The sequence below is a fragment of the Embiotoca jacksoni genome, unplaced genomic scaffold (assembly GCF_022577435.1).
Source record: "Embiotoca jacksoni isolate LCO1_2020_lvr unplaced genomic scaffold, fEmbJac1.0.p SCAF_31, whole genome shotgun sequence".
Taxonomy (NCBI): Eukaryota; Metazoa; Chordata; class Actinopteri; family Embiotocidae; genus Embiotoca; species Embiotoca jacksoni.
Genome location: NW_027185383.1, coordinates 1,235,335 through 1,260,361, shown reverse-complemented (window position 1 = coordinate 1,260,361; position 25,027 = coordinate 1,235,335). Strand labels below are relative to the sequence as shown.

General features: G+C 38.9%; 1 protein-coding gene across 5 annotated transcripts in view; it reads right to left on the bottom strand.

Annotated features, from left to right (window-relative positions):
• Nucleotides 1-25,027, bottom strand: part of astn1 (astrotactin 1) — a 397,274-nt gene that overhangs the window by 4,465 nt on the left and 367,782 nt on the right. For all 5 annotated transcript variants that reach the window (XM_069164339.1, XM_069164341.1, XM_069164342.1 and 2 more), the window contains 3 exons: nt 16,999-17,134; nt 14,979-15,079; nt 12,457-12,640 (listed from right to left, as the gene is read on the bottom strand). In XM_069164339.1, coding sequence (XP_069020440.1) covers nt 12,457-12,640; nt 14,979-15,079; nt 16,999-17,134 — 421 coding nt within the window. The remainder of the gene's footprint in view (nt 1-12,456; nt 12,641-14,978; nt 15,080-16,998; nt 17,135-25,027) is intronic.

The following is a 25,027-nucleotide window of genomic DNA, read 5'->3' as shown; positions in this document are numbered from 1 at the left end:
CATGCATGGAAGGATGGATGGTGATGGGAACATAAAAACGAGGATAAGAGGTGAAACTGAAAAGGGAGATGATGTCAGAGAAAACAGATGATGATCCTCCATGGTGACGAGAACAGTGACTGATGATTGACGATTGTGACGTCAGCTACATGCATGATGACATATTAGGAAGCAGTATTACCTTGAAGGAGTATACTATAATACACAAACAGTGCTGCAGTTTAAGTTCTTTCTTTGATTTTTCTTTGATGAAGATCATGAATGTGATCAAAAGCTCCAGCACAACTAGTTGAACCTTTGTTATTTACACAACTTGAAAAATGTACTTAACACTTAAGAACCTTTGATATCACGACAACTGAGCATTCTCCATTAACTGATGCAGATCATGTGATACGATCAAAAGGTTGAAAAGCAGGATTGCTTTTGTCCAAAATATAAAATACACATTTTCTTTATTTTTACAATGGAGGAGGTGAATGGAGTTTTGTTTTTTGTGTTCACAGCACTGAAAAATCTAATTTTACTGTAACTGCACCTTTAAATTATCCACAGACCTCACTTCCATCCTTTTTCATAGTAACTACATTCTATCACAGCCCCCCATGCCTTTAACTTTACAGCCATCTCTGAGGGAACATGTGACCGACTGTTACGGGTTAATATCGATGTTCAAATGTTGTGTAACAGAAGCAGAAAACAGACAAGAGCTGTCAAGCCAGCAAACATACATTCAGTTCCACCGTTACGCAGATTTAAAGTTTGGTAATAATAGTAACCAGGAGCAACTAGTCTTACCAAATACGACTACACATAGCAGCATTTTATTGAATTGATTAATTATATTTTTTTGGTCATGAATGAACACTTTTCATCTGTGAGAGGTATAATGTGTTTTCTGCTCTTTCAAAAGTTACCTGGTCTCACTTTAAAGGTTACAATATTCATTTTAAATCAGGTCAAAGGTCCCCAACAAAGCCAGCACCAATATGAACAATACTCAAACATTCTCCATTATGGAACAAAAATGTCACTCATTCATTCATTCAGTCACATCATTTCTCACATGAACTTTACTTCTCGTCACTAAATCTGAGAGGAATCCTTCTCTAAAACATCTGTATGTCACTGACTTCACTTCATGTGGCTGAACCAGAATGAATACATCGAGAGAAACTGATGTCAAGCCTGTACACACACACACACACACACACACACACACACACACACACACACACACACACACACACACACACACACACACACACACTTTCCAGGGTGTCAAATAGTGACATTTTGTCATAGCCAGTGACAGTAGAGAGATACACACAAGGTGTCCGTTAGCATGGGCAATGAAAAAGTGACAAAGTCTTCACAAACAGGAGGTCAGGAGTGGTTAGATGGAACAAACACAGGAATTACACCTGAGAGACCAGTGTTCAAGTCTGTCCATGTCTCACTAAGTCTATGAAAGAAAAAGTCAAAATGATGACTTTTAAGGAAGTTACCTTGTACACTTAATGTTACTTGTTAAATTATTTATTTTAAGCCAAACTATAATCTTTTCCTGATCTTCACTACATGGTTTTTGGTTAGGGTTACACAAGCAACACTCAAAAACAAGAAAACAGATCAATACACAATGTGAGATCTCTTCTGCAAAAAGGCAACAACTTATTTTATTATATAATATATATTATATAAATATTAGCTGATATTGTTTGTCTTTTTAATTGTTTTAATTTATTTATTGATTAATAACTTAACTTTTCTATTATTTTCCATCTTGTTCTAAATGCTTCCACTGTGCTATACGTAGACTGTATTGGTATGTGGCTCTACTTTATCGTCTCACTGCACACTCAGTGTTTATGTTTGAAGGAGGGAGTTGAAGCAATAGAAATGTGATCACAGAAAATGCATCAGTACATAATGTAATAAGTGGCACATGGTCCGGTTTGGACTGATGTGCAGTTTGATCTGGATCCGGACTTTGGACCAGGATGAAACCCGCCATTAGAAGTAGGTTTTTTATTTGTAACTTGTGTGTTCCAGTCTCTGTGGCAAACTAATATCCGCTTGTCAAACTCACATTCAAACGATAACCCACAAGTCTTTTTTTCCCCGTTTGATTTTGCTGATAAGCTGTTTTGAACAGACAAACACACTGTAATAATACAGCCACTGTGGCCTGTGGATTCTACTGCATTTCATCTCCTGTCTTATACTGACACCACATTAACTGTTGCTCTGTAAACATATAGCACATCAACATATTTGCTCGTATGAGTTCATGTTATTTCTGGAAAACGAGTGCACTCTTTACGCCAGAGTTCGCCTCAAATGGCCAAGACACGTTCACTCAAACATATTTCTGCGTTATTGTTGGCATTCCTGTCTAATTTGCAAATCGCTTTACATGAGAAGCAACATCCTATTCGGAGTTGTCTGGCTAATATAAGTCCTTTGTATATGTAATTGAATTGTTTTTGAATTCAGACTGCATTTGTAATGTTATACAAACATATTAATGCCCAGCAGGACAACATCCCCTTTGCAAAGACATGTTGACAGAGCTATAACAACAACTTTACCATGTTTTATGTTTTCTGCCCTGGAAACTGCAGAAAGAGTCATTTTAACGATGTCAGTGTTGTCGGACAGCCCGTCGGCAGACAGGAGCCCGTGTGTTGTCCTGGTCGTCGGCTGCCATACTGTCATTCATATCATTTTTCTGAAACCTCTTTATGTTTCCAATATTTTGCCACATATTTCAGTGGTTGGAGGAAATCGGGATATTTATTTGCTTTAAATAAAGAAAAAAAATGTGGTTTGTTATGCTTTCATTTTTCAGGAAAGCTGAGGAACGTTTTTGCAGGTTCCAAATAGCAACGGTTGTCACCATAAATCCTTGTGCATGTATAGGAGTGGAAAATGGGCACTAAAATACAACGTGTGCCCCAAAATAGGACACAAACCCCAAATGTTTGTGTGGCCTTGACTGTGCAAGCAGGCATGTCGACATACGTATGTGGATAGTCACATGCACTAATCTACACACACAGTATGTCAGTCTGTACTTGTATAAATATATACATACAAACAAGGTCGTACTCAGAGACATGCATTGAAACAGCAAAGAACACATAAGCATGGTTTTAATGTTGTCAAACTATCAATTTTGAAAATTGTTCAAAACAATTTGTGGATCAAACCAAGTAAAATTATCTTAGTTTTGAAAACTAGATGATTTTGATTTCAGTGTAAATGGCTCATGTAGTACTTTGTCAGGCAGATCATTTAACTTAATTCAAAAACAATTCACTTGCCTTTTATCATAAGATATGCATCTTTGTCTATGTAAGTTACTTTTAACTAGATACAAGGAACATGTCGAGTTTCTATCTTTGAATCCATGGTGTATTATGTTGATGGAAGTGTCTGTGGGAACTGTGCCTTAGATGGTTGACTAGTGCAGTAATTGAAAGGTCAGTGGTTCGAATCCTCATTCCTGCAGTCCACATGCTGAAGACAGAATCACACGATGGTCCTGATGGCCAGCAGGGCCGCTGCTTTGTTGCCATTGTTGTGTGAATGATTAATTGAGAAGTAGAAACTGTAGAGATTGAGGTCTAGTTTAAATGTAAATATGGTTCTTTCGTATTTCGAGATGAGCCAACTTGTTTCAAGTCACTACTCCACCAGTATGAAGTCATTTCTACTTAAATTAGTGATTTATTTTCTCTCTCTCCCTTGGTCTCCATTTTTTTCAATGTGCCAAAATTAGGAATTCAAAAAAATTGAATTAATTTTTTTTTTCTAATCTTCAGTGTTTCACTGTGCTGCAGAATGTCTGATCTCAACTAATTTAATTTGCAAACCAGCATTTTTAGCTAAAATTAATTTGCATGTTTCACTGGTATCAAACCATTATGTGCTAAAATTGCTGTTTATTTCTTGTATTTTGGCCGAGCTGTATTGCAGTGTGCTAGTGTTTACTGTAAAATTACATCATCTTTCTTGATTGAGAACATACATTGATTAGTATTAAATGAGCCAGAAACACTCTGTGGAGATATCAGATGTAAGAACAGAAAATAAAAAGGGCACAGAAAAAAAAATCCATGAACAAAAAAACCCTAAAGACCACACACAGGAGATGTTCAGGGGATACCTGAGGAGAGTCCTGATCTGAAGTGACCCGATGATCATTAAACTTGTTCCAAAAAAAAACCTAACACGATGAACCGTCGTTTAATGAGCAGCTGGTGGAAAAGAGTCAAATTATTGTACACGTGTCATCAGAGATCATTGTGAGCTCTTTAACACACAAACAGCCACATCAGTGCAGAACACCAACATTAAGATATAGAACAGCAGACACTAAGCCTCATGCAAGCTCCACTCAGATACAACTATTATCCTGTTCAAAAGAGGTTAATGCTCCTCTTTTGGCAAGATAACTTTTAAAATCATCTCTAAATACAGAATTCTTGGAGGCGCCCTGATAGCCATGAGTTTAAGATGCATACCATTGTGGACACAAACACCTTCAGCAGTGATCCCCACTTCCAATTCTACACATTTGGACCTTTCCTGCATGTCATTTCCTGTCTTCCTTTGACTGTTCCTATCTAAAACAGGCAATATACAAAAAAATAAAAAAATAAATGCAATTTTGTTTTAGATAATTGCAGTATTCTCCATTTTAGTGACAGTCAGTAGTATTGCTTCCCATTGCAGTCATATGTCCGTTTGCCTCAATGAGACATTTTTGACCACTATTTCTGCCACAGCTTGACTCTGTAATGACAGCAGTGGTCCATGTGGTGATTTGTTCCTCTGACAAAACTGCTACTGCTACATTTTGTATTGTTTTTGTGATTTCCAGCATCATGATGTTAGGCTCTGCCGTCTGGAACTCTTGCCCTTTTTACCAACATTGTACGACCATTTAATGCAAATGATCAAATCTCATGAAAGCTATTTGCTCATAAAAACTATCACCAGTTTGAAACAAGCGATTTAGGATAAGTTTGTGCAGTTAAAGTGGATTAATCTGAGCATGAAGAAAGTTAATAAATAAAGTAAGGAAGATTTAGGACAAGACAAAAAAAGTTTTCTTGAAATTTTCCAATGAGCTGTCTCTAATCTTGTATTTTGTCTTTTTAATGCTAAGCCAAAAAAAGTTTACTCTTCTCTTTTTTTCAATGTTTTTAACACCACAGAACAAAGTGTATTAAAATGAATTATCGCTCAAATATCCACGTTAAACTAATTGTACCTTTTAAATCTGAATTTTTGTGAGAAGGGTCTGAGGAAAAAACCTTTGATAAAATGCATTGTTATAAACTGCTGAAAATGCTTGATTGTGATACAACTTTATATCACGTTTTAAGAACAGCAGTCAAAGTGGCACAGTGGATCTGTCCTGGTGACACAGATAAGGAATTGTTAGGAAAATTCATAACAATGTCTGTTGATACTGATAATGGGAAGTTTGTATTAGAAGATTATATCAGAGCATGTCAATATTTAAATGTTTCTGTTCACTTTTCAGTGTCTCACAAACCAATAAATCACTGCTGGATGAAGAGCTGAAAGGCACTCCTGCTTTAACTGTGTGTATTTTTGTCCTTCTCTCAACTATAAAAAGTCAGAGAGCAAAGTAAACACTCTGCTGTGATTATGATTATGATTTCCTGACAGAAATTCCAACCATAACAATACTTATTATCGCAAGCACTCCTCTGATTAGAGAGACTGTCAAGAAAAAACAGAAAGAAAATCCAAAATAAGAATAAAATATTTTTCAGTTCATCAAAGGGCACGGAGTCCAACTGAGGACACGGTCAGGACTGAAATGGCCGGGGTAGAGGATTTTCTTGCAGCCCAGCCAAAACATCTAGCGTTTCTAAGTCAACAGCCGAGCGGCGTGCCTTAAATGATGGGTACTCCCCCGGCGATGACAAGGTCTGGCCCTCGGGAGGAGAAGTGTCAGGACTTGGAGAGACAGCCTTTCGGTGAGTTTATGGTTCGAGTTAAGACGTCACGCGATGTTGCATGAAAAAGGCAGGAAAAATGTCCTCGCAGGATGCCAAACGGTCTCGTCGGGGAGATTGGATATGTTTCTAAAAACAGCAGATCGGACTATCTGCAGCCACCAAAGAGATAAAGCCACATTTGTTCATTCATTTGTTTCCAGATATTGCTTACTTGGCTGATGCAAGTTTACATTGAGTCAGAGCCTGAGCGGGGCTGTTCTTATCTATATTATGACAAACTAATGAAAATCGAGTTTATTCTGTCCTCATTATTTGTGACAGGGAACCTGGGGAATTCTCTTCATAACAAGTCCAGCTGATCTGGAAGATGTAACTCTGTGTGTGTGTGTGTGTGTGTGTGTGTGTGTGTGTGTGTGTGTGTGTGTGTGTGGGTGTGTGTGTGTTTGTGATCTTTATGTGTACAGTATGATGTCTGACTGTGTGTAAGTTTGTGTCTGCTCTGCTGTTTACTGTCAGCAGCACCACTGATCTGTGTTGTTTGGATGGGAGAGGGAGATTCTTTCCCAAGTGGCCAAAAAGTGTTGATTTAGGAACAAACCTCAAACAAAAGAAACTCAAAGAAGGCTTTTTAGTAAAATACTAGGATATTTGCAAAAATGGTCTACGACCAATATAGTTCTGATTATTACATACAATGAGAAAATATTACATACAACTTAAACAACTTCTTTTTTTATTTTAATTCATTTCCACACCAATAAACTCAACTTTGGAAAACAATAGGGTTGAACTCACCAAGGTGCTCGGGCCCTCATGATGCTATTCAGATTTAGTTTTGTTGCAACAATTAATCAAGTTTAACACATTTTAGCAAATTCAAACAACCTTGAACAACTCAAATTCAAAGTAATAAAATAAAAACTCAATTCCAGTTTCTATTGACATACATTTCTGCCCATAGACAAACCACACAAGCCTGGTGTAATCAGACCCAAACTCACTACATGAACACATTGGTTCGGACACGCTCCATAGAAGGAATCATTTCCCCTTGTTGCATCCTACTGGGCGTAGATCTTGTGTTAATTTTGAAACCAGCAGCTTTTAACTAATTAAATAGCATTGAACACCATAGACAACGACACTCCTCTTCCATCATCATCAAACTTAGTCACACCCACTGGTGGCTGATTGGTCGGCCCTTCAGAGTGACTGTGTGAACGTTATTGCGAAGAGGGTTTCAAGACTATAATCACAGCCAAGAAAACAGAAGCTGTGATTATAGTCTGGTACCTGCAGGTGAAAATCCATCACTTACAAAAGCCATAGATGACAAATTGTTGGGGTTAAAACTCAGTGAGATGTCGTCAGAACTGCAGCAACATGGAGTTCAAACCTAGTTTCACCTGAACCTCAGATTTTCTTCAGATTTAAACAGGTGTTTTTGATTCCAGTTCCTTTAACCACATTTTTACTAAATTTAATGAAATCTTAAATGCCGAGTTATTTTTTTTCTATTAATCCGATTTTACAGACATTTGAGACAGTCATTTCAGACTATAATTAATAATTCTGTATGCAGATTTAGAGCCACTATCTGGTGACCTGTGTTAAGTTGTCTGATTATTTGATTCTGAATGCAGGATTTACGGCTTTTTTAGTCAGATATGCACCACACCCTATAACTGATCGGGTTGTCATGGTTGTCCAGAGACAGAACATACTGAAATTTAGGTCAGAGTACACATAGTATTAAGAAATTCACAGGCAGATGTTTTTTGAAAATCCCAAAGTGTAAACAAAAATTTGAGAAAGTGAATGGAATCTACATGAATTTCAGATTGTACTTACATTTAGATTATAGATACAGGGAGTTATCGATTAATCACATAGGTTATATGCAGGTTTTTATGAAATCTGGATCAGTACCATTTAGATCTGCTGAAAGGCCGAAATCAAAACAAATCTGAACAAATTGTCCTGAAGCGAACATATGATCTGGTGTTTGAGTAGTAGTGACTGCAGGAGGTGTGCAGTGAGGATTCAGATCCATGTGGACGGTTTCTGGGTTTTATGTTCTGAAACTGAAATAGTTTTTGGGAAGAACAAGAAGACAATTTAATTAAGAAGATCAATAAGAAAAGCAAGTGAGACTGTTTGATCAAACAAATAGAGGCACCTCTGTCCATTTGTTTACCAGCCTGACTACGACTATTGCAGCTGTGATGCTTCACCCAAACAAATCACTGGCTTTGAAAAATATACACAAGGCCCCTGACTGATAAATCTGATTGGATTAAAACAGAAATATTTCAATTAAATATTATTTTTGAGTGCAAAATCACCATGAGGCACTTTACAAGTACACAAAAAAAGACAAAAAAACCCCAGACTTCAGTCTGAAGAAATATTCAAAATGGAGAAGTGCAAACACACACGAAGAAGAGAGGTCCAGCGTCCTTCCAGCCTTCATTTACGTGTACTCTTTTTCAGACAGATATGTTGTAAGCTTAGACTGGAAGATAGAGACGGTGTTTGCCTCCCAAACCCAGGCTGGGAGCCGTACAGTCTTTATCCTTATATGTCTATAATAGGCACAGTAAGTCTCAATCAGATCTGTGTTCCATGGTTTAATTGAATGACAATGATCAAGATGATCTGAGATGCTTTTGCAGAACCAAGCCAACATCAACACTGCCTGCTTGAAAAGCCAAAAACGTTGTATGACCATTATTTTGGTTTTCCAAAACTGATATCAGGAGTATTTTAGTCCTGGCGGAGGTGCAACCATTTATCTGCTGCATTTGTTTTTCCCAGCGGGTCAAATAACGTCAGAGAAACAAACTGCCTGACGCCGCGGGGAAATTGTCAGCACACTCAGACACACGGTGGTGGAGCTGGAAGGCCATTGACCTCTCCGTCGTCTGCCTGCGATCTCGCTAACAATAGACAGCATACAACTCAGGTTTAGTGCCTAGGAAAGTCTAAAGTTCATTTGATGACTTGGCTAAACAAAACATGTTTATACTTCCTTCCCCTATTGCCAGGCCTCACCTTGAATGCACCTCTCTGCTGCTTTTCCAGCTCTGAGGTGCCTTTATTAACATTAATCACCCCTCCCTTTAACTAAATTGTGGGGCTGTTAATCTAAGTGTATTTTAATGGAACACTTCAGAAGCAACTCCCTCAATTACATCAACTCTTTCCAGCGTGGTCCCCATTAAAAACAACCTTTCATTTAGGGCAGGGGAACCCACAGACGGAGAGAGAAACTCTCAGAATTAAGGGAGCCTGTGCTAATCACTTTCACCTGTCAAAGTGAAAGCATGTACCACAGACTGCTGTTTATAAGTATATTTTATATCGGACACATGGCTCTGTTTATAAAACATTAAGCTACAATTTTACATTGTGGCCACTTATCTGTAGTTTGGGGGGAAATTTGGAGCCCTCCCTGGTTGTGAGATGCTGAACGGCCCCGGTGATGTCACAGAGGTTAAACTCACTTGGTTTCGCAGTCAGTTTGAATGAATTTCCCCCGTGACTCTAATTCACACAAACAACCCGCCTACAATCAAAGACAGCACTTTGGATGCTGCGAGCAGAACATCTGCCCACCTTTGAGAACGAAAACAAGAGTGGGACATGGCTGAGGTTCGAGTGAGCTGATATCATGGAGACGTGGCCACTGGAGGATGTGTTTGTAATCGTGCTTGAACAAATTAAAGCTTACTTCAAAAAATGTGCAAAGAAAATGCTTTGCGTAGTTAGAATGACCTAACTATCTGAGTTTTTGTTTAGTTTCAAGCTTATTTTATAGTCAAAAAGAGTGACTTTGAGTTGTACACAAGAAACAGGATAGAGGATTCCTTAGCATCTTTTCACAGCTTAAAGTCTCGGTGGGTATTCAGGCTGAGTGGCGCTCTGTTGTTGTTGTGGTATTGTTGTTGAGGTCTGCAAACTTATGTGTGATGAAAAAGGTGACAGAGAGTAAAAACTGCTTCTTTTCAAAAGGTAACATGATGTCAAAACAAACAGGTTCTGGTGTTTTGTCACGCTGTCGTACACTGCTGGCTACTTAAAGGAAATTGCTCCCGTCCTTTAGGAAATGAAAAGGGTTGAACTCTTCCTTGCATTGCTCTGCTTTCAGTGGGTCTCTGCTTTTACAGAGCCAAACAAAGCTAAAGTCACTCCACTCTGGACAATGCAACGTCACTGTAGCTCAGTTACCGTAAACAACAGCATCCAAGCAACAGGAGCAGACCACAGTGCAGATGTGTCTGTGATTTGCTCAGGCGAGCACAGACACAAATGTAAACAGTTTAGCCAGGTTTTTGATTTTTTTTTTCTTTTCTTTGAATGGCCTTGTGTTTTTGTCAGATGATGTCATGAGGGTGGATCAAAAAGTTCCTGGACTGCTCCTGTTGTGTGTGAATGGAGCACAGCACCATGATGTCCACAGACTAGGAGGGAAGCTATGAAACCTAATGAGTAAGTCATGAGCTTCATTCGGATGTGTATCATGAATTCGTCCACCAGGGTCAGACAGTCAACGCAGAGTTCTACGGTGATGTTCTGATGCGACTGAGGGGAAAACATTCGGTGCAAACAACCTGAACTATGGTGTGATGGCAGTTTGGTTCTTTAACATGACAATGTGCCCACTCCTGGTGGGTTGAAAACTGGAATGTTTCTTGCCCTCAACAACACAATTATCTCTGCCACCACCACTACTCACTGGACTTGACTCCCTCTTTCTGGTCCTTAAACAGTTGAAAGAAATTATGATATGTGCTCTCTGCTCAAGTTTCAGGTCCTTAGTTGAATTGAAAATATACCAGTGGTCATAAAAACTCAGCTGCTGGTCTTGATCATGCAACATAACTCAAAGTACTTATGTTATAGCTTCATCCTGTTCTGTGCACATCACTGTGCTGCGCTCCATCTGCACGTGACAGAAGCAGTCTCAGAACTTTTTGATCCACCCTTGTGTGTCTTTACACGTCATGTTAAAGGATAAATCAGCTGATGTTCTATGTTTGTGTTTTTGACCATTCTTCCCTGTTGAAGATGTAGATCTTCAAAAATACCTTGAAACACACAATTAAATAAAAATAAAAATATATGCATGATTTCCTAAGACAGTTGGACACTGGGTATTCTCAAGTTGTTAATGTAATTAAACATTGTAAAGTGTAATAATTTGGGACTTTTTTCAGCAGCATTTGGTGCTATGAAGAGTGTTTCCAGGGGCAGGATTATGTTTGTGGGATAGACTCAAAATTAATTACAGCCCATGTTCAAAGTAATGATGGAACAAATCCCCAAGTACAATAGTGTGTTTTAATAGCTTTGGAGCAGTATGGCACACATGTTTAATATTCATCAGGCCTTATATACACACAAAGTGCCTGTTAATGGAACTAAAGACTGTTCATAGGAGTGTTTTCATGGGATTCGTTGCGATACGAGTTATGATTTGATCAGCACACTTGATAGTAAGCAACAGTTGTCTTCTTCAAGTAGCTGAGTTGTAAGGAAGGTCTATAAATCATAGCCGGGGTGGGAAGGCTTTCACATGAGTAGTGGGGGGTAAAGTAATCACTAATGGAGCATATCTGTAATTTTCATCCAGTCCAAATCTGCCATCTGTTTAATTTTTAGCTGCACACATCTAGATCAGTGTCTAGCTTTCACAGCATGGCTGAAATTGTGGGTGACTATCTCATTTTTTGAAAGGACCATCTGCTAAGATTGCACTTTAAAGTGGTGTTCACACCACACTGTGATCAAACCCAGACTTTTTTCTTCAATCTTGCAGCCCGGCTGCACTGTTATTGTTTGAAGATGTCAGTGTCAATTGCACAAGTTCAGCAAGACAGATTGCACTTTGTTGGTGGGAGGGCAACTCATGAATGGAGTACACACACACACACACACACACACACACACACACACACACACACACACACACACACACACACACACACACACACACACACGTATATATCTGCTATTTCAGAGACTGATTACAGGGAGCGCAGTCTACACATTATTAAGATGGCTCAGTCTTTAGGTATTTTGTAAAAGTCTAACTCAGGACGGACCTACAGGGCTTTGTATATTGTTGGGTTCTTCTGATAAATTGGTGATCAAGCTAAAGTTGATGATCAATTTGCAGGAAGGAATGCATATTTCTGATCTGAGGTTAGACATCAGAGATGTGGGCAATTGTAAAAGTACAAACTGTGCTCTGCTTTTTTGACAGTCTGGCTGTTTTTGTCATTTTCCGTCCTGATCTACAGCTGCATAAAACAACAAAAAAAGGTGCCTCTTAGGTGTCAAATCAATATGGATTTGCTTCACCTTGCTCTAAAAACTACAGACTGGAATTTTATCGTAAAAACTAAGGGAATGTGAGCAGAGAAAAGGCGTTAAATGATAACTGTACCTGGGTCCCAGCTCATCCTCACACCTCCAGGTGAACTCTCCGAAGCTCTCGTAGCGCTGGTTGTAGTGGTACAGCACTCGGTGCAGTGTGGGAGCGCCCAGGTCCATCAGAGTGTTGTAGGCCGTCTGCTGCTCTTTCCCACTGGTGTAGCCGTTGAACAGGTTGTAGATCTTATCGGCGATTTCTGAAATGACACAAACAATCAGCGGTCAATGGAAGCTCTCTCAGCTTTCATGCAGCATCATAACAGCAGCAACATGACAAAATTCAGACTTCAACACCCAGCAATGGCAGATGTTAGTGATCAGTGCGGAGCTTACGTATGTTTACCGAACAGGCTGATTGGTGCCATTTGATATCAAATGATCCTCGAGGCAAGAGATCGGAAGAAGAGCTAATGTTGGTGACTCAGTTGTCTGGAATAATAGGAAAATTTGCTGCTGTTTTGGCAACACTGTTAAGGTTTGGGTGGAGAGCTTCCTCTCCAGTACAAACTCTGAATCAGAGTTTCTGTAGACAAATAGGGCGCATCATTCCAATAGTGAGAGGAACGTTTTCTTGAAAGGGCATTGAATTTACTGAGGTGGGCCTTTTTTAGGGGCATTTATTAATCATTAAAACGACAATGAATAAAACAGAAATACTACAGTGGATCCAAGGTCTGACAATGCTCCTGTTGCAGCACAGTGATGTGCACGGAGCAACGGGAAGCTATTACCTTTGTTAGGGAGGATTCCAAGGTATGTTGCTTGACAGCACCTGCGTTTTTCTGACCACTGATATGTATTTGTACAACAGAGTTGAGCAAAAAGCTGAATTTTATGTCAAACTGGGGAAATGGGTAACAGAGACCCATGAAATGCTTCGGAGAGCCGACGGCAATTAAGCCATGCGCCAGGCGAAGTGTTTTGAGTAGCATTCACGTCTGAAGACGGGCAGATTGTCACTGTCCAAGATCAAAGAAGGTGCATCAGGTCAGGAGCTCAACCAGGTGTGTTTTCTTTGACATTTGTCCCCACAGAGTCAGACAGTAAACACCGAGTTCTACTGTGACGTTCCGAGGCGTCTGAGGGAAAACACTCGGTGCAAACAACCTGAACTTTGGTGCGATTTGTTTTTCAACATGACAACATGTTCGCTCAGAGCAAGTTTCTCACCCTGTGGTCCGTGCACGTCACAGTGCGACATTCTGAGACAGGAACAGTCTCAAACCTTTTGTTTGACCCTCATATTGTCTTTATTTCTGTGATGTCATTAGAATAAATTTGATAAAGTAGGTTAATTATATCTTAAATTACTGTAGGACACGAGAGGGAACCATATGGAAAGATTGCATCGCTTGCAGTAAACAAAAAATATCTCAGGTAAGAAGGACCAGAAGAGATAGGGCGAAAACGCAACAGTAAGAATTCATAATGTGAACAGGCACAAACCATATCCACCTGGGGGTGGAAGTTACAGCAGCATGCTCAGCACACCTACTTCCTCAATGATGTCAAAGGCAAAGTGTTGGAGTAGAATCCCATCACCTTAAATGCACGGTGCATCAATCAACAGTGGTCAATGAAAACCTTCCTCAAATGACATTTCACACATTGCAGTCTTTTTTTTTTTTACCCAGGCATCAGGCCAGAGAAAAATACACAGGGTTTTCATTTTCATTTTCATTTTGTTCTCCTGCAGCTCTGAAAGAGACAGATTTAGTTTTACATGCATATCTTGGGATCAATACCATTTTATAATTAATAAATCAACAAAGTGGTGAGATTTATTTTTTCAACTGGGACATGTTAATCAGCTTTTTGTGGATCGTCAGTAACTTACCCCCAACTCCTGGATGAAAAAGCCAAAAACAAAGTCAGCTCAAAAAACAGAGCCAGAACACTGGAAGTATTGCATTTCACACCATGCATGCATTTCCAGGCATTAAAATTAACAGCAAAATCCCAGTAGTATCACACTTCACTGGATAGTGCATTTTTGTAATAGCTGATTTAAATCAGCAGCAGGATATGTAATAACATCTCTGCTATGAAACTCTCATTGGTGCAGAGGGTGACAAAAAGATTTCAAGTCTTTAATTTTTGACATGGAATAACACCTTTTTATAGTCAATATCCTCATGGCGTTGTAGCGTACAGTGTCCATAAACAGTCCTACTCCAGAGAGGAAAACTATCTGCCTGTGACTTTATGACTCGCTCTATGAACTCTTCTAACATCTGTTTTGTGAGGTCTTGAAACCAAACTGCAAACAGTTGGAGCAAATGTCTCTCCTACCGACAACATTATGAAATTAAACTCACCAAAATTACAGTTTTTTAAACAACTCTCTCATATAAATGATATTCCAAATAACATAGATATCTGTTACACAAATTATACAGTCTACATAAATGTGACACTATGTAAAAGTTATGCTCCTTGGTATTACTGTTCACCGAGACCATATGCTGTGTAAAAACTCCTCTCTGTGAGCCACCTGTGATCAGACGTGACTTCAGTCTGAGGCTGCTTCCTCACCTTGTGCTTTGACGTCATCCACAGTTGGACATGGAGTTTTGATGGTGACCTCACTTGGACTGGAGCGGCGTCCTGTGTTGTCTACTGCCCACAGCCGGAACCTACACACACACACACACACACACACACACACACACACACACACACACACACACACACACACACATTTATTTAAAACCTGCTGTTATTTATGAATAATTACTTTTTCTTTGTCAAAACTTTCCAAAACACCAAACCCAGCCACTCGGGATCTCCTGCAATGTACCGGATGAATCTGCTGCTGCAATATCATATCGGCAGCAGCGAACATCTGACTGTGATGCATTTCCTGCTGCTGTTAGTTCAATTAAAACCATCCCTGTGTTGAAGACTTGGACCTGCATTGTCAATAAATTTCTCTTGTGCCAGACTCACAATTTGCAATCCTCTGCAGAGCTGATCAGCAGACCTTTCACTGAATAAATATCTCCACCTAGTGGCCAACATGTACCTTACAGCCACCTGCAGCAACAAAGAATAAAGCAGCCATACATTTCTCATAAGCCTGGATCTATATAGATTGTTTTTGTTTTTAGATACTCAGATTAAAAGATGAATGGAGAACATGCATACCTGAGTGAAAAGAGAGACGTACAACATTTGAACCTGTCCAACATATCCCCAGAGACTGAACTGTTGCTCTTGATGCAGCTGCAGATAGGTTTTCTGTATCATACTTTTATAAGAGCTTATATATACTTCTCCCTGCACAGTATATTTACCCTCTACAAGGCGCCACTCTCAAGCTTTGTATGGGATCTGTCTGTACAGAAACTATAAGGAGTGTGCAGTGCCCGAGACATGGCCTCGGCTCAGGGAGATGAATGAGCTGTCAGATGGGATAGAGAGACCAGGAGTCCCGCTGATGCTGGGATTAAAAGGGCATGTGTAGCTGCTCCCTCAGCCCACATACATCAAAAGTGTTTGAAGGGGCTCCGTCTGTGGGCCTGTTGCCCTTTTTTCTCTCCTTTTTTTGTTTTGCTCATAGTCTCATTGTCTTCTGTACCTCGCTCTTGATCTTTTTCTCACTTATTTCTCCTTTTTCGTTTCCAAGCCCCAAACATTCCCACTCTTTTTTGTGTTTGTCTTCTTCTTCCTCCCTGCAACATGTGTGTGGCTTCGCGCTTGGCAAGCTGTCTGTGAGATAAGTGTGAGCATGCACATGAAAACATGTGACCATCCGGTTTGTGTTCTCAGAGGCAGAACTGAATCCTGGCTACAGCATCATATCGTAAAACCTCTTTACTCTGCAGGTCTATGTATGGAGACAATTTAGAGAACTATTTGAAAGTCACATAGCATTAAACAAATTTTTCCTTTTATCTTCTATCTTTGTGGGGACAAATAAATATTAAAGAATTAGTCTTTACCTTTACCTTGTATTTACTTTACCTGCATTTTACAATAATTTAGGAAATACATTTAATTCGTTTGAATAGCAGAGGACCTGTAAATTGTTGCATAAACCTAGCCTCAAGTGTTTAGATTGACCCAAATGAGCTCAGAAAAGTACATCAATGGTCCTATGTACAGGATTTGAAATATGTTCAGCTTTGGTTCTCTTTATGGGCAAAAACAATGACTGCTGCTTTTGCTATCAAAATAACTTGAAATATGCAATAATCACATTAAAGCTTTATACATACAAACTTCAGTGGGCTTTTTTTTAAGAGTGGTCATAGTGGTGGTTGCAAAAATACTTTCAAGAAAAGTTAATTAAATTAGTTAGAGGATTAGTATACATTTTGCCTTTGTGTGTTAAACTTCAGGCAATGCATCGTGGGATCAACAGCACACTCAAAACTCAAATGTTTCTACTGACTTTTCTGAGTATTTATAATTTTGTAACTTCAACATGAGTATACCACATACTTCTGTTTACAATTAGTGCATAATGTGGAATTATAAGCTAAACATCTGTATATATCAGAGTACAGATGTTCATTCACTTGACATGTTAAAAAAAATAGAATATACTTACATGTATGTGGTGTCGGGCTCCAGGCAGCGAATGATCAAGCTGATGGAGGAGGACAGCAGGTTGGGGATATCCCCTAACATCACACATGGAGACCTGGCCCCAGACAATATGTCATCCACAAAGCTTAATAGGGTTTCTGCAGCAGAGAGAAAGACAGAGGGACCTTCCTGTTAAGTGGGTATAATTCATCCAAGGATATTACTACCAAGTTTTACCTAACTGTTTTTCTAAAGGGTACAACAAGTCCTCTTAAAACAACAATGTGGGTTGTTTGTCCCTACCCTCTGAATACGAAACAAAGGGATGTTTCTTGAATTAGGTGGAAGGAAATAAATCACAGACGTTTCTTTGTTTTAAACTCTGTTGAAACCTCTATTTGGTTATGTGTAGGAGCAAAATGAATATGGCTATGCTCAGGGAAACATCACGGTTTGGGTTCAATTAAAGGAAATTCATCATGGTTAAAAAAACAAAACATTAAACTTATGCTTGATTTGGAAAAAGAACAGCGGTTTCCCATGTAGAAAATCAAATGTTTTGCTGAGCCTACCATCCACCCCGACCTCCTCCCTGAGTTTGTTTCTCTGCAACATCACCTCACTGTCACGATGAAACATATAGAAAGATAAAACGTTAGCAAAATTGAGCTATAAACCTGTTATGGAGGACAGTCTTATTTTACGAATAAAATCCCTATTTAAACCAGGTCATAAATTGTGCACAGTTTAATTAATTTAAATGTGCACTTTTAAACTGCTGAGGTAAGATGAGGACAGCTCTGCTACACCTCGCCAGTCTGCTATAGCTACTTTTTAATGGGCAGATAATGCAACTTGACATCAGCTCACAGCTGTATAATACACAGACATCTTCACGAAACATAAACCGGATGAGCATCACTTTGTTGTACTTCACGCCCAATATGTAGCTGTCGAGTTTATTCTTGAAAGGTCAACTTTTGTTTTACGGAGCTGTGGTGCACAAGAAGAAAATTGAATTGACTTTTATTTCTGTTTTTAAGGCAGAGTCTGTCAGAAGGGTGGCCATTAGTAGAAACACATTCTTTCAAACATATCAAACACGTGTAACAATGATATTTTTTTACTGCCTGAATGATCAGATACAGGCATGATCGGATACATTCGACAGCAGTGATCGGGATTTGGATCACACCTGCTTAAATAAGGGCAAAAAGAACGGGATGTTTTGTATCACGCTGCCACAGTTTTACACATGCAGTTCAGTAACAGGACTCAACTCTAATGCTGCAGACGGAGGGCACCTTGACAGATGATACTGAGGGGGAACAGCGTTATTCATTCACTGTCCTCCAACTTTTTACCACTCTTTTGATAAAAGGTTTCTCTCACCTCCATGTCAATAATGTCCTCCAACTTTGGGCAAAGAATAATAAATGTTATATTGTAAGACTATATTTACAAAGAACATTGGACAAATTTGGATGAGATTAAACCGTTTCAATCAGGCTATAGAGGCGTGGAAGTGCATACATTCTTTTTTTTGGTCCTTTCTATTCTCTTTGCTATTGATGTGTATGACATAATTCAAGAAATGCTGTTAGAATATGAGTCTGTTTAGGGATTTTAAAAAGATCGCCATATTACTTTAAATACATCCACTGTAAGGCAAATCATCGATAAGTGGTGTAGATTTCAAAGGACTGCCAATTTGTCCAAGACTGGCTGCCCCAACAAATTCAGAGCAGAATGAAATCTCCAAGAACTAAAAAAAAAGAAAAAAGAAAATCATTACAGGGTCTGCAATTTGCAACTGTTGCAAATCTTGGGGTTGGGTTCTGTTTATCTACTGTTAGGACTTGTGTACAAATGTGATGATGTCTAGAACTTATTTATGCAGAAAGATTGTAAAGGGTTCGCAAACTTTCAAGCACCTCTGTTTACATAATGGCCACAAATGTGCATCATTGTCCATCTTGCACATGAAAGATTCACCCCGCTCATGTTGCAATCCTCAATATAATCTATTGGACATTTTTGTTGTTTTACGTTCACCTTTAAGGCAATTCTCCCTTCCATATATACCAAAGAAAAAACTCAACTTCAGTTTGGATTGATGAAAATTTGGTCAAATGCAAAAGTTGATGAATAAAGACATTTCATTTGGCACACATCTTTGATACTTTACATTTTGAATCTTTTACACTTCAGGAAAGTATAATGCTTTTAACTACACTTAATTTATTCAGCAGCTATAACCACTTTGCATGTAAATAATTTACATTCACAACATCCTAATAAATTATTATTATTATGAAATGCATTTTTATATATTAAATCCAACATTATATAAAATTGCCAAGCTAAACAAAGTAAATAAAACTAAAACATGTAAAATAATATAATGTACAATATTGCAATTGTTTAGTTGTTAAGACTTTTTATAGTGTTATATAATAGTTTTATTTTCCCAACCAAGATGTTTGTAGATGTATATAAAATACTCTATTTAATAATAATTATGTCACCCAAGAAATACGAATATGCAAATATATAATCTTTAGAAATAAGATGTCTTTGACTTCATTGTAAAGTCCAATCTTAGTGTATGTACACTGAAGCATTCAAGTTTCCTCATAATACCAGCTGAATTGGACCAGGATTGGCTTCATATTGATTTGTGATGTCACAAATCATACTCACAGCCCCGCCCCATAAAATGAGATTTTCAATGAGGACAGAGAAACTTTCCCCCTTCAGCAGGTGATTGTAAAAATAGCCTTGTAGTTTTAATCTCTGCACTCATCATGCACAGTGAAGCGCAAACATTTTGCTATAGGAACAAGAATAAAAACACATTTCTGAGCAGGCGACTTTAAGTTCCACTAAATCAGGGATAACACTTGTATTCATCTGAGCCTCTCACATGAGGGACAAGCAACCCTGTGACCCCCTCCTTCTCCTCCTCCATCACCTCCTTTTCAAGGCTCCTTTCCTGCTGCCCAGGTTGGTGGTGACACATGCAGCGAGCGATGTTTTCCCAGCTGGCAGTGCATACGTCAAAAGGGCAGTTGGCCACCGGGGTGTGTGTTTCACTGTAAAGAGGAAAAACCCTCTGCTTGGAAAAGCCAAGTCTGTGTGTGAAGTGATGGCCGCTCTGAGGTGGTCATCTGTGACCCTCCTCTACACAAGCAGCGCCTGTCTGTGTGTATTTATACAATATGTGTGTGTGAAGTGATGGACGCCCTTAGGTGGTCACCTGTGCCTTTCTTACTTACACAGAAGCTTTCCCACTGTGTGTGTGTGTGTGTGTGTGTGTGTGTGTGTGTGTGTGTGTGTGTGTGTGTGTGTGTGTGTGTGTGTGTGTGTGTGTGTGTAAATACGTGTATGTGTGAGTGATGGGTGCTGGTGGTCACTGATGTCTTCCCTGTCAACCCCCCCTATGTCACCAGCTGGTAAACAAGTGCCATGGAATCATGCAGAGTGCGAGGATGAAAAAGGTGTGAAGCAGCTGTCAGAATGAGGTGTTTACGCAGCGAAGAGACTGACACACGAATGAAAGACATAAACATTGCTGGAGATGTAAATGAAAAGTGACATTGTGAGGCTTTGCACCACTTAGAATATTAATTGCATCGCCTGTTTGAATATCGGTCTCGTTTGTAAGGAGGCCTATAAAAAGGTAACAGTGTTTGAACCTTCACTGCATAACACAGTTGGGAAATATGTTGAGCAACTCTCTTAATATCGGAGCAAGTCGAGCTCTAAATAGGAAATTGCACCCAACATCAATCTTCATATACAGTTACTGTCTGTGTAAACATCACAACATTAGTGAGTCAATTGAGCTTTACTACTGTGTTTACCACAGCTGTCTTATACTGCAGGCCTTTATGAAGCTTTCTGTAATACCCTCAAAACTCTGACATTCAGTCTTTTTGTGGATGGAGAAAACAGGATGAGAGATACTATTTACTTTCCCTTTTGGATACAGTGCAGAGCAGAAATTCACAGGATTTCCCCAGCTTGCCTTTCGTTCTACATCTCACTGTTTGACCATTGAATCTGTAGAATGGACACATTAATACATTGACTGCCTGTTTCTTGAGTCACCTCATGAACACTGTAACAGTACAGTGTATTTCCTTTTTGTATAGTACTGAATGATTGAGTCAATGCTGAAACAAGTCAGTAACGTTGTCCAGAAAAAAACACAAACACAAACTTGGAAAATACCAATTACGATACATTAAATTTGACTACCTCAGATTGTTAAAGCATTGTATTAGCTTTGGCTAAACAAACTGTGGCCCATAATCTGTCCTTTAAGGTTTGGTTTGGTTCAGATACATTAAATAAAGATGAGGAAGGGTCAAGATCATTTCAAAAGAAGCAGATATTGACAAGAGGTATAATAGAAACCTTGGTGTCGCAGACACTCAGACAGATTTACTGTTTTACACTCAGCCATTAAGAACCTCTGATCTTCGAGGTTTTGAGAAACTGTAACAATGTTGTACTTTTTCTATCTTTACTTGTAGAGACAGTAATCCCTATTCCTATGGCCACAGGAAGTAAGAATCCAATGACCTAACAACCAATGTTCTTTTGTGTTCTGTCCTTTACAGAGTCTCATTGAACTGCATTAACCACACAGGTTGTAAATGAGCTGCCTTTGTATGCACACACGGTTTACACTGCAATGTAGGACTATTACCAACATTTCAGGCATACCTATTGAAGTTTTTACCTCCAAATAAAGTGATGTAGATACACGGGATAACAGTTGGCTGCTTACAACCCATCTCATCATCTCACTGCTCATGTTTCTTGCCTTTTTGGACTTTGCTGAGTTGAAAGTGAACCAAAGCTATCAGCAGAACTTCAAACATGAGACCACAAATTGTGATAAATTGGAATTATCCTAGTCGGTCTCGAAAATACATTACATTGCTGTCGTGCACCATATTGTATCACCTCAATCATTGATCTCGAGGTCGGTATTTTGCCTTTGGCAGTGTCAAATGGACTGTGATTGGAAAATTGCTAGCCAAGTGCAGATGGGTGATACATTCTCACATACTCACATCCCTGTCTATGCTCACTCCCAAATTGTTTTATTCACATGTTGTAAAGTTGTGTAGGTTGGAGGTGAAAACTGGCTTCAGACATTGTTCATGAATTTGCTCAAAGAAAAGTCATAAGCTCATTAAAACACAGCATAGGTGCAGATATAAAGTCTAAAAATACCTCTGAAACTTTGGATTACCTTGCACTGTGGTGGACCGAGACACATAACATTATCACTCTGCAGGTTCAAGCGCTGCCATCTACTGTTTATCTGTCCAATCTTTCCGGCCAGTCTCCACTGTAAACCACCTGAAGCAGCAGAACTGCAGTGTACAGGCCTTTAAAAACATTTGAAGGGACCCCGCAGTGCACTGTCATGTCGAAGGGGAGGCTTGATGTGGGTGACATACTGGCCAAAAGAACGGAAAGTGCACCCAATTCAATGATAACAAATATCTCCGTCAAAGAGAGGCCGTAACAGTGTGAACATTGTGTGCTGCCACGGCGTTTATGAACATGACTCAACACAAGGGGAATACAAAATGTACACAGAAACAAAATGTTTTTCTAGTGCGCTGATTGCTGACAGATGAAGGTGAAATTGATCCTGGAAGTAAATCAGAGCAATGCGTCACCCCTGATGGCTGCTGACTTGGCCAGCTCATGACAGTTACTATGAAGTTGAAAGGACAGAAGAAAAGAGTGTGAAGAATTCTGGACTTTTGCATTTTTATGGACTGTTATCGCCTGATTATTTCATTTATAAACTGGATTCCAGAGCCATTACATCATTTCGACTTCCCTCCTAGGTTGTGATACGGTGCCCCATAGTGTTATTATGAGTCCACCTCCTCTGAATAGTTGCATAACCCTCTCGAATGTTACAACTTTAACAGAGCAGCTATATCTTTGATTTACTGTGAGCCACAGTGCATAAAGAAAAGCCATTTTCCATTGTGGAACAGTTCAAAAGAAACTGTCAATCAAAAGCTCTATAGTGTGCATGGCTCAGTATTTGGTGACATAAAAACGAGATGAAGCAGAAATATGACTTTAATCTACTGAACAGATTACATAATGTGGCAAAACAGCAGTCGAATGACAGTTCAAATAAAAAAAAAGACAAATGAATGTGTAAATATTCATGCCATCAAAGAAAGTTAAAAAAACAGCACATTTTGATTGACTCTGCTTTTTTAAAACAAAACTTTTAACTTTTCAGCTGGAAAGTGTTGTAAATCTGTCCATTTAGCAAAAACAGTAAATCTGTCTGAGGCAGGGAATTCGAACCTGACAGTTCCTGACTAGACAGCAATGATTTCAAGCATCCACAATGAGAGATACTGTGAATGATGAATTCTGAAATACATTTCATAGATAAATATTGAAACAAAATGTGGATTGTTTAAAATTTACAGCCACAGGCGCAGCTCTGCTTGTTTTCTACAGGTTTTCTAACCATAAGCCTTATGAATGAAATACGAAAAAGAAATCTAGGAACAGTTTTCAACTTTCATGCATGCCACAGTCAGACTAATACTTAAAAGTTTAGTCTTTAAAAAATAAATAAATAAATTGATAGCTTGATGGTCTTTATTCTTGGAATTTTTAAATGAAAAAGCAAAAATAACAGGATAAACTGAAAGCACCTATTTTCAACATGGCCCCTTCCTTAAAACACTACAAAAACACAAAATAATAAAAAATGTATCCTGATATAAAAGAAAGAAAAAGAAACCTCAACATCCAAAGAAACTCAATATCATTGCAGATTCTTCTGTTACCCTGGTCCATAAAACAGGCCTCGGGGGTGGCTTTTTTTCTTTGGCTGGCAGTTAAGTCCTGGCCTATATTTGTTTACATTGCAGCAACTCAAATCAAAAATGCATTAGATTACTTACTGGTTATTCTTCATTGTCAAATCATTTTCTCTTTGAAATGTAATGCATCCTTTTTTTGTTCTGTAAATCTGTGGACCAACCGGTACGGCACTGCAACATGTTCATCCCTTGCTTTAGACTAATTCTATTAGCATTGCTGTATGCATCAACCGGAGCAGCCTTTCACAGGGTTCTGGTTCTACACCAAACTAGATGAAAATATTTAAAAGGTAACTGGACAAGCTTGAACCAGCTCAGGAAGTTTTACGCCAGCAAGCTACAGCAGATACAAATCTTCCCATGACATTTGTCATCTGACTCAACAAAATCTATTGTTGTCAGTTATTGGGAAGCCTGATATTATTTACTGTGTTATAAAATTGCAGTTTGAAATAGTTTAAAAAAGAAAATCAGTCCCTATTTAATAAACTATATTGTACAATATTTACTGGCTATTATTGTATTTGAGCGTCTGACAGAAATTGACAACTAAATAAAAAGAGTAGTGTCTGTACACTACACATTTTACAGCTGCACAAATACATTTTGTGGCTCAACAGCTGTCAGTGATGGTGCAAAGAGTTAAACGTTTTGATTTGCTGCTCACCAACCTTTGATTGTCATATGGGAAGTCAAGAAGGACGTGATTTCAGACACTCTCTGTGGGTTCAATTGGCATTTTGTCAAGTATCATTTCCTCATCTCAATTTGGTTTTATCTTTTTCCCATCAGCCAAGCGTGAAAACTTGAACTTTTGGTGTGTGGAATTTGTACTTTGGTACGAATTGAAAATGTACATAAAAACAGGTACATTGAAAGTCACATACTCAGTGTTCCCCACACTGAACCCAGACTGCCAAACATGACTGCAGGTAACACCACTTATCCACTCTGTGAGGTTAAGGAAATCTTATCTCCACTGGAAAATCAGGATGGAAACCCACATAGATTGTGTTGATCCAGTTTTATAAGGGATTGAGTGCCACAACTCGGAGGAACTTGTCATTCAGCTGGAGTTGTTTACTCTTAGCATTCTTCAAGTATGATTGGTTGGAAAAATCAACGAGTGCCAGGAGACTGATGTGAGTTATGGGATGTCTT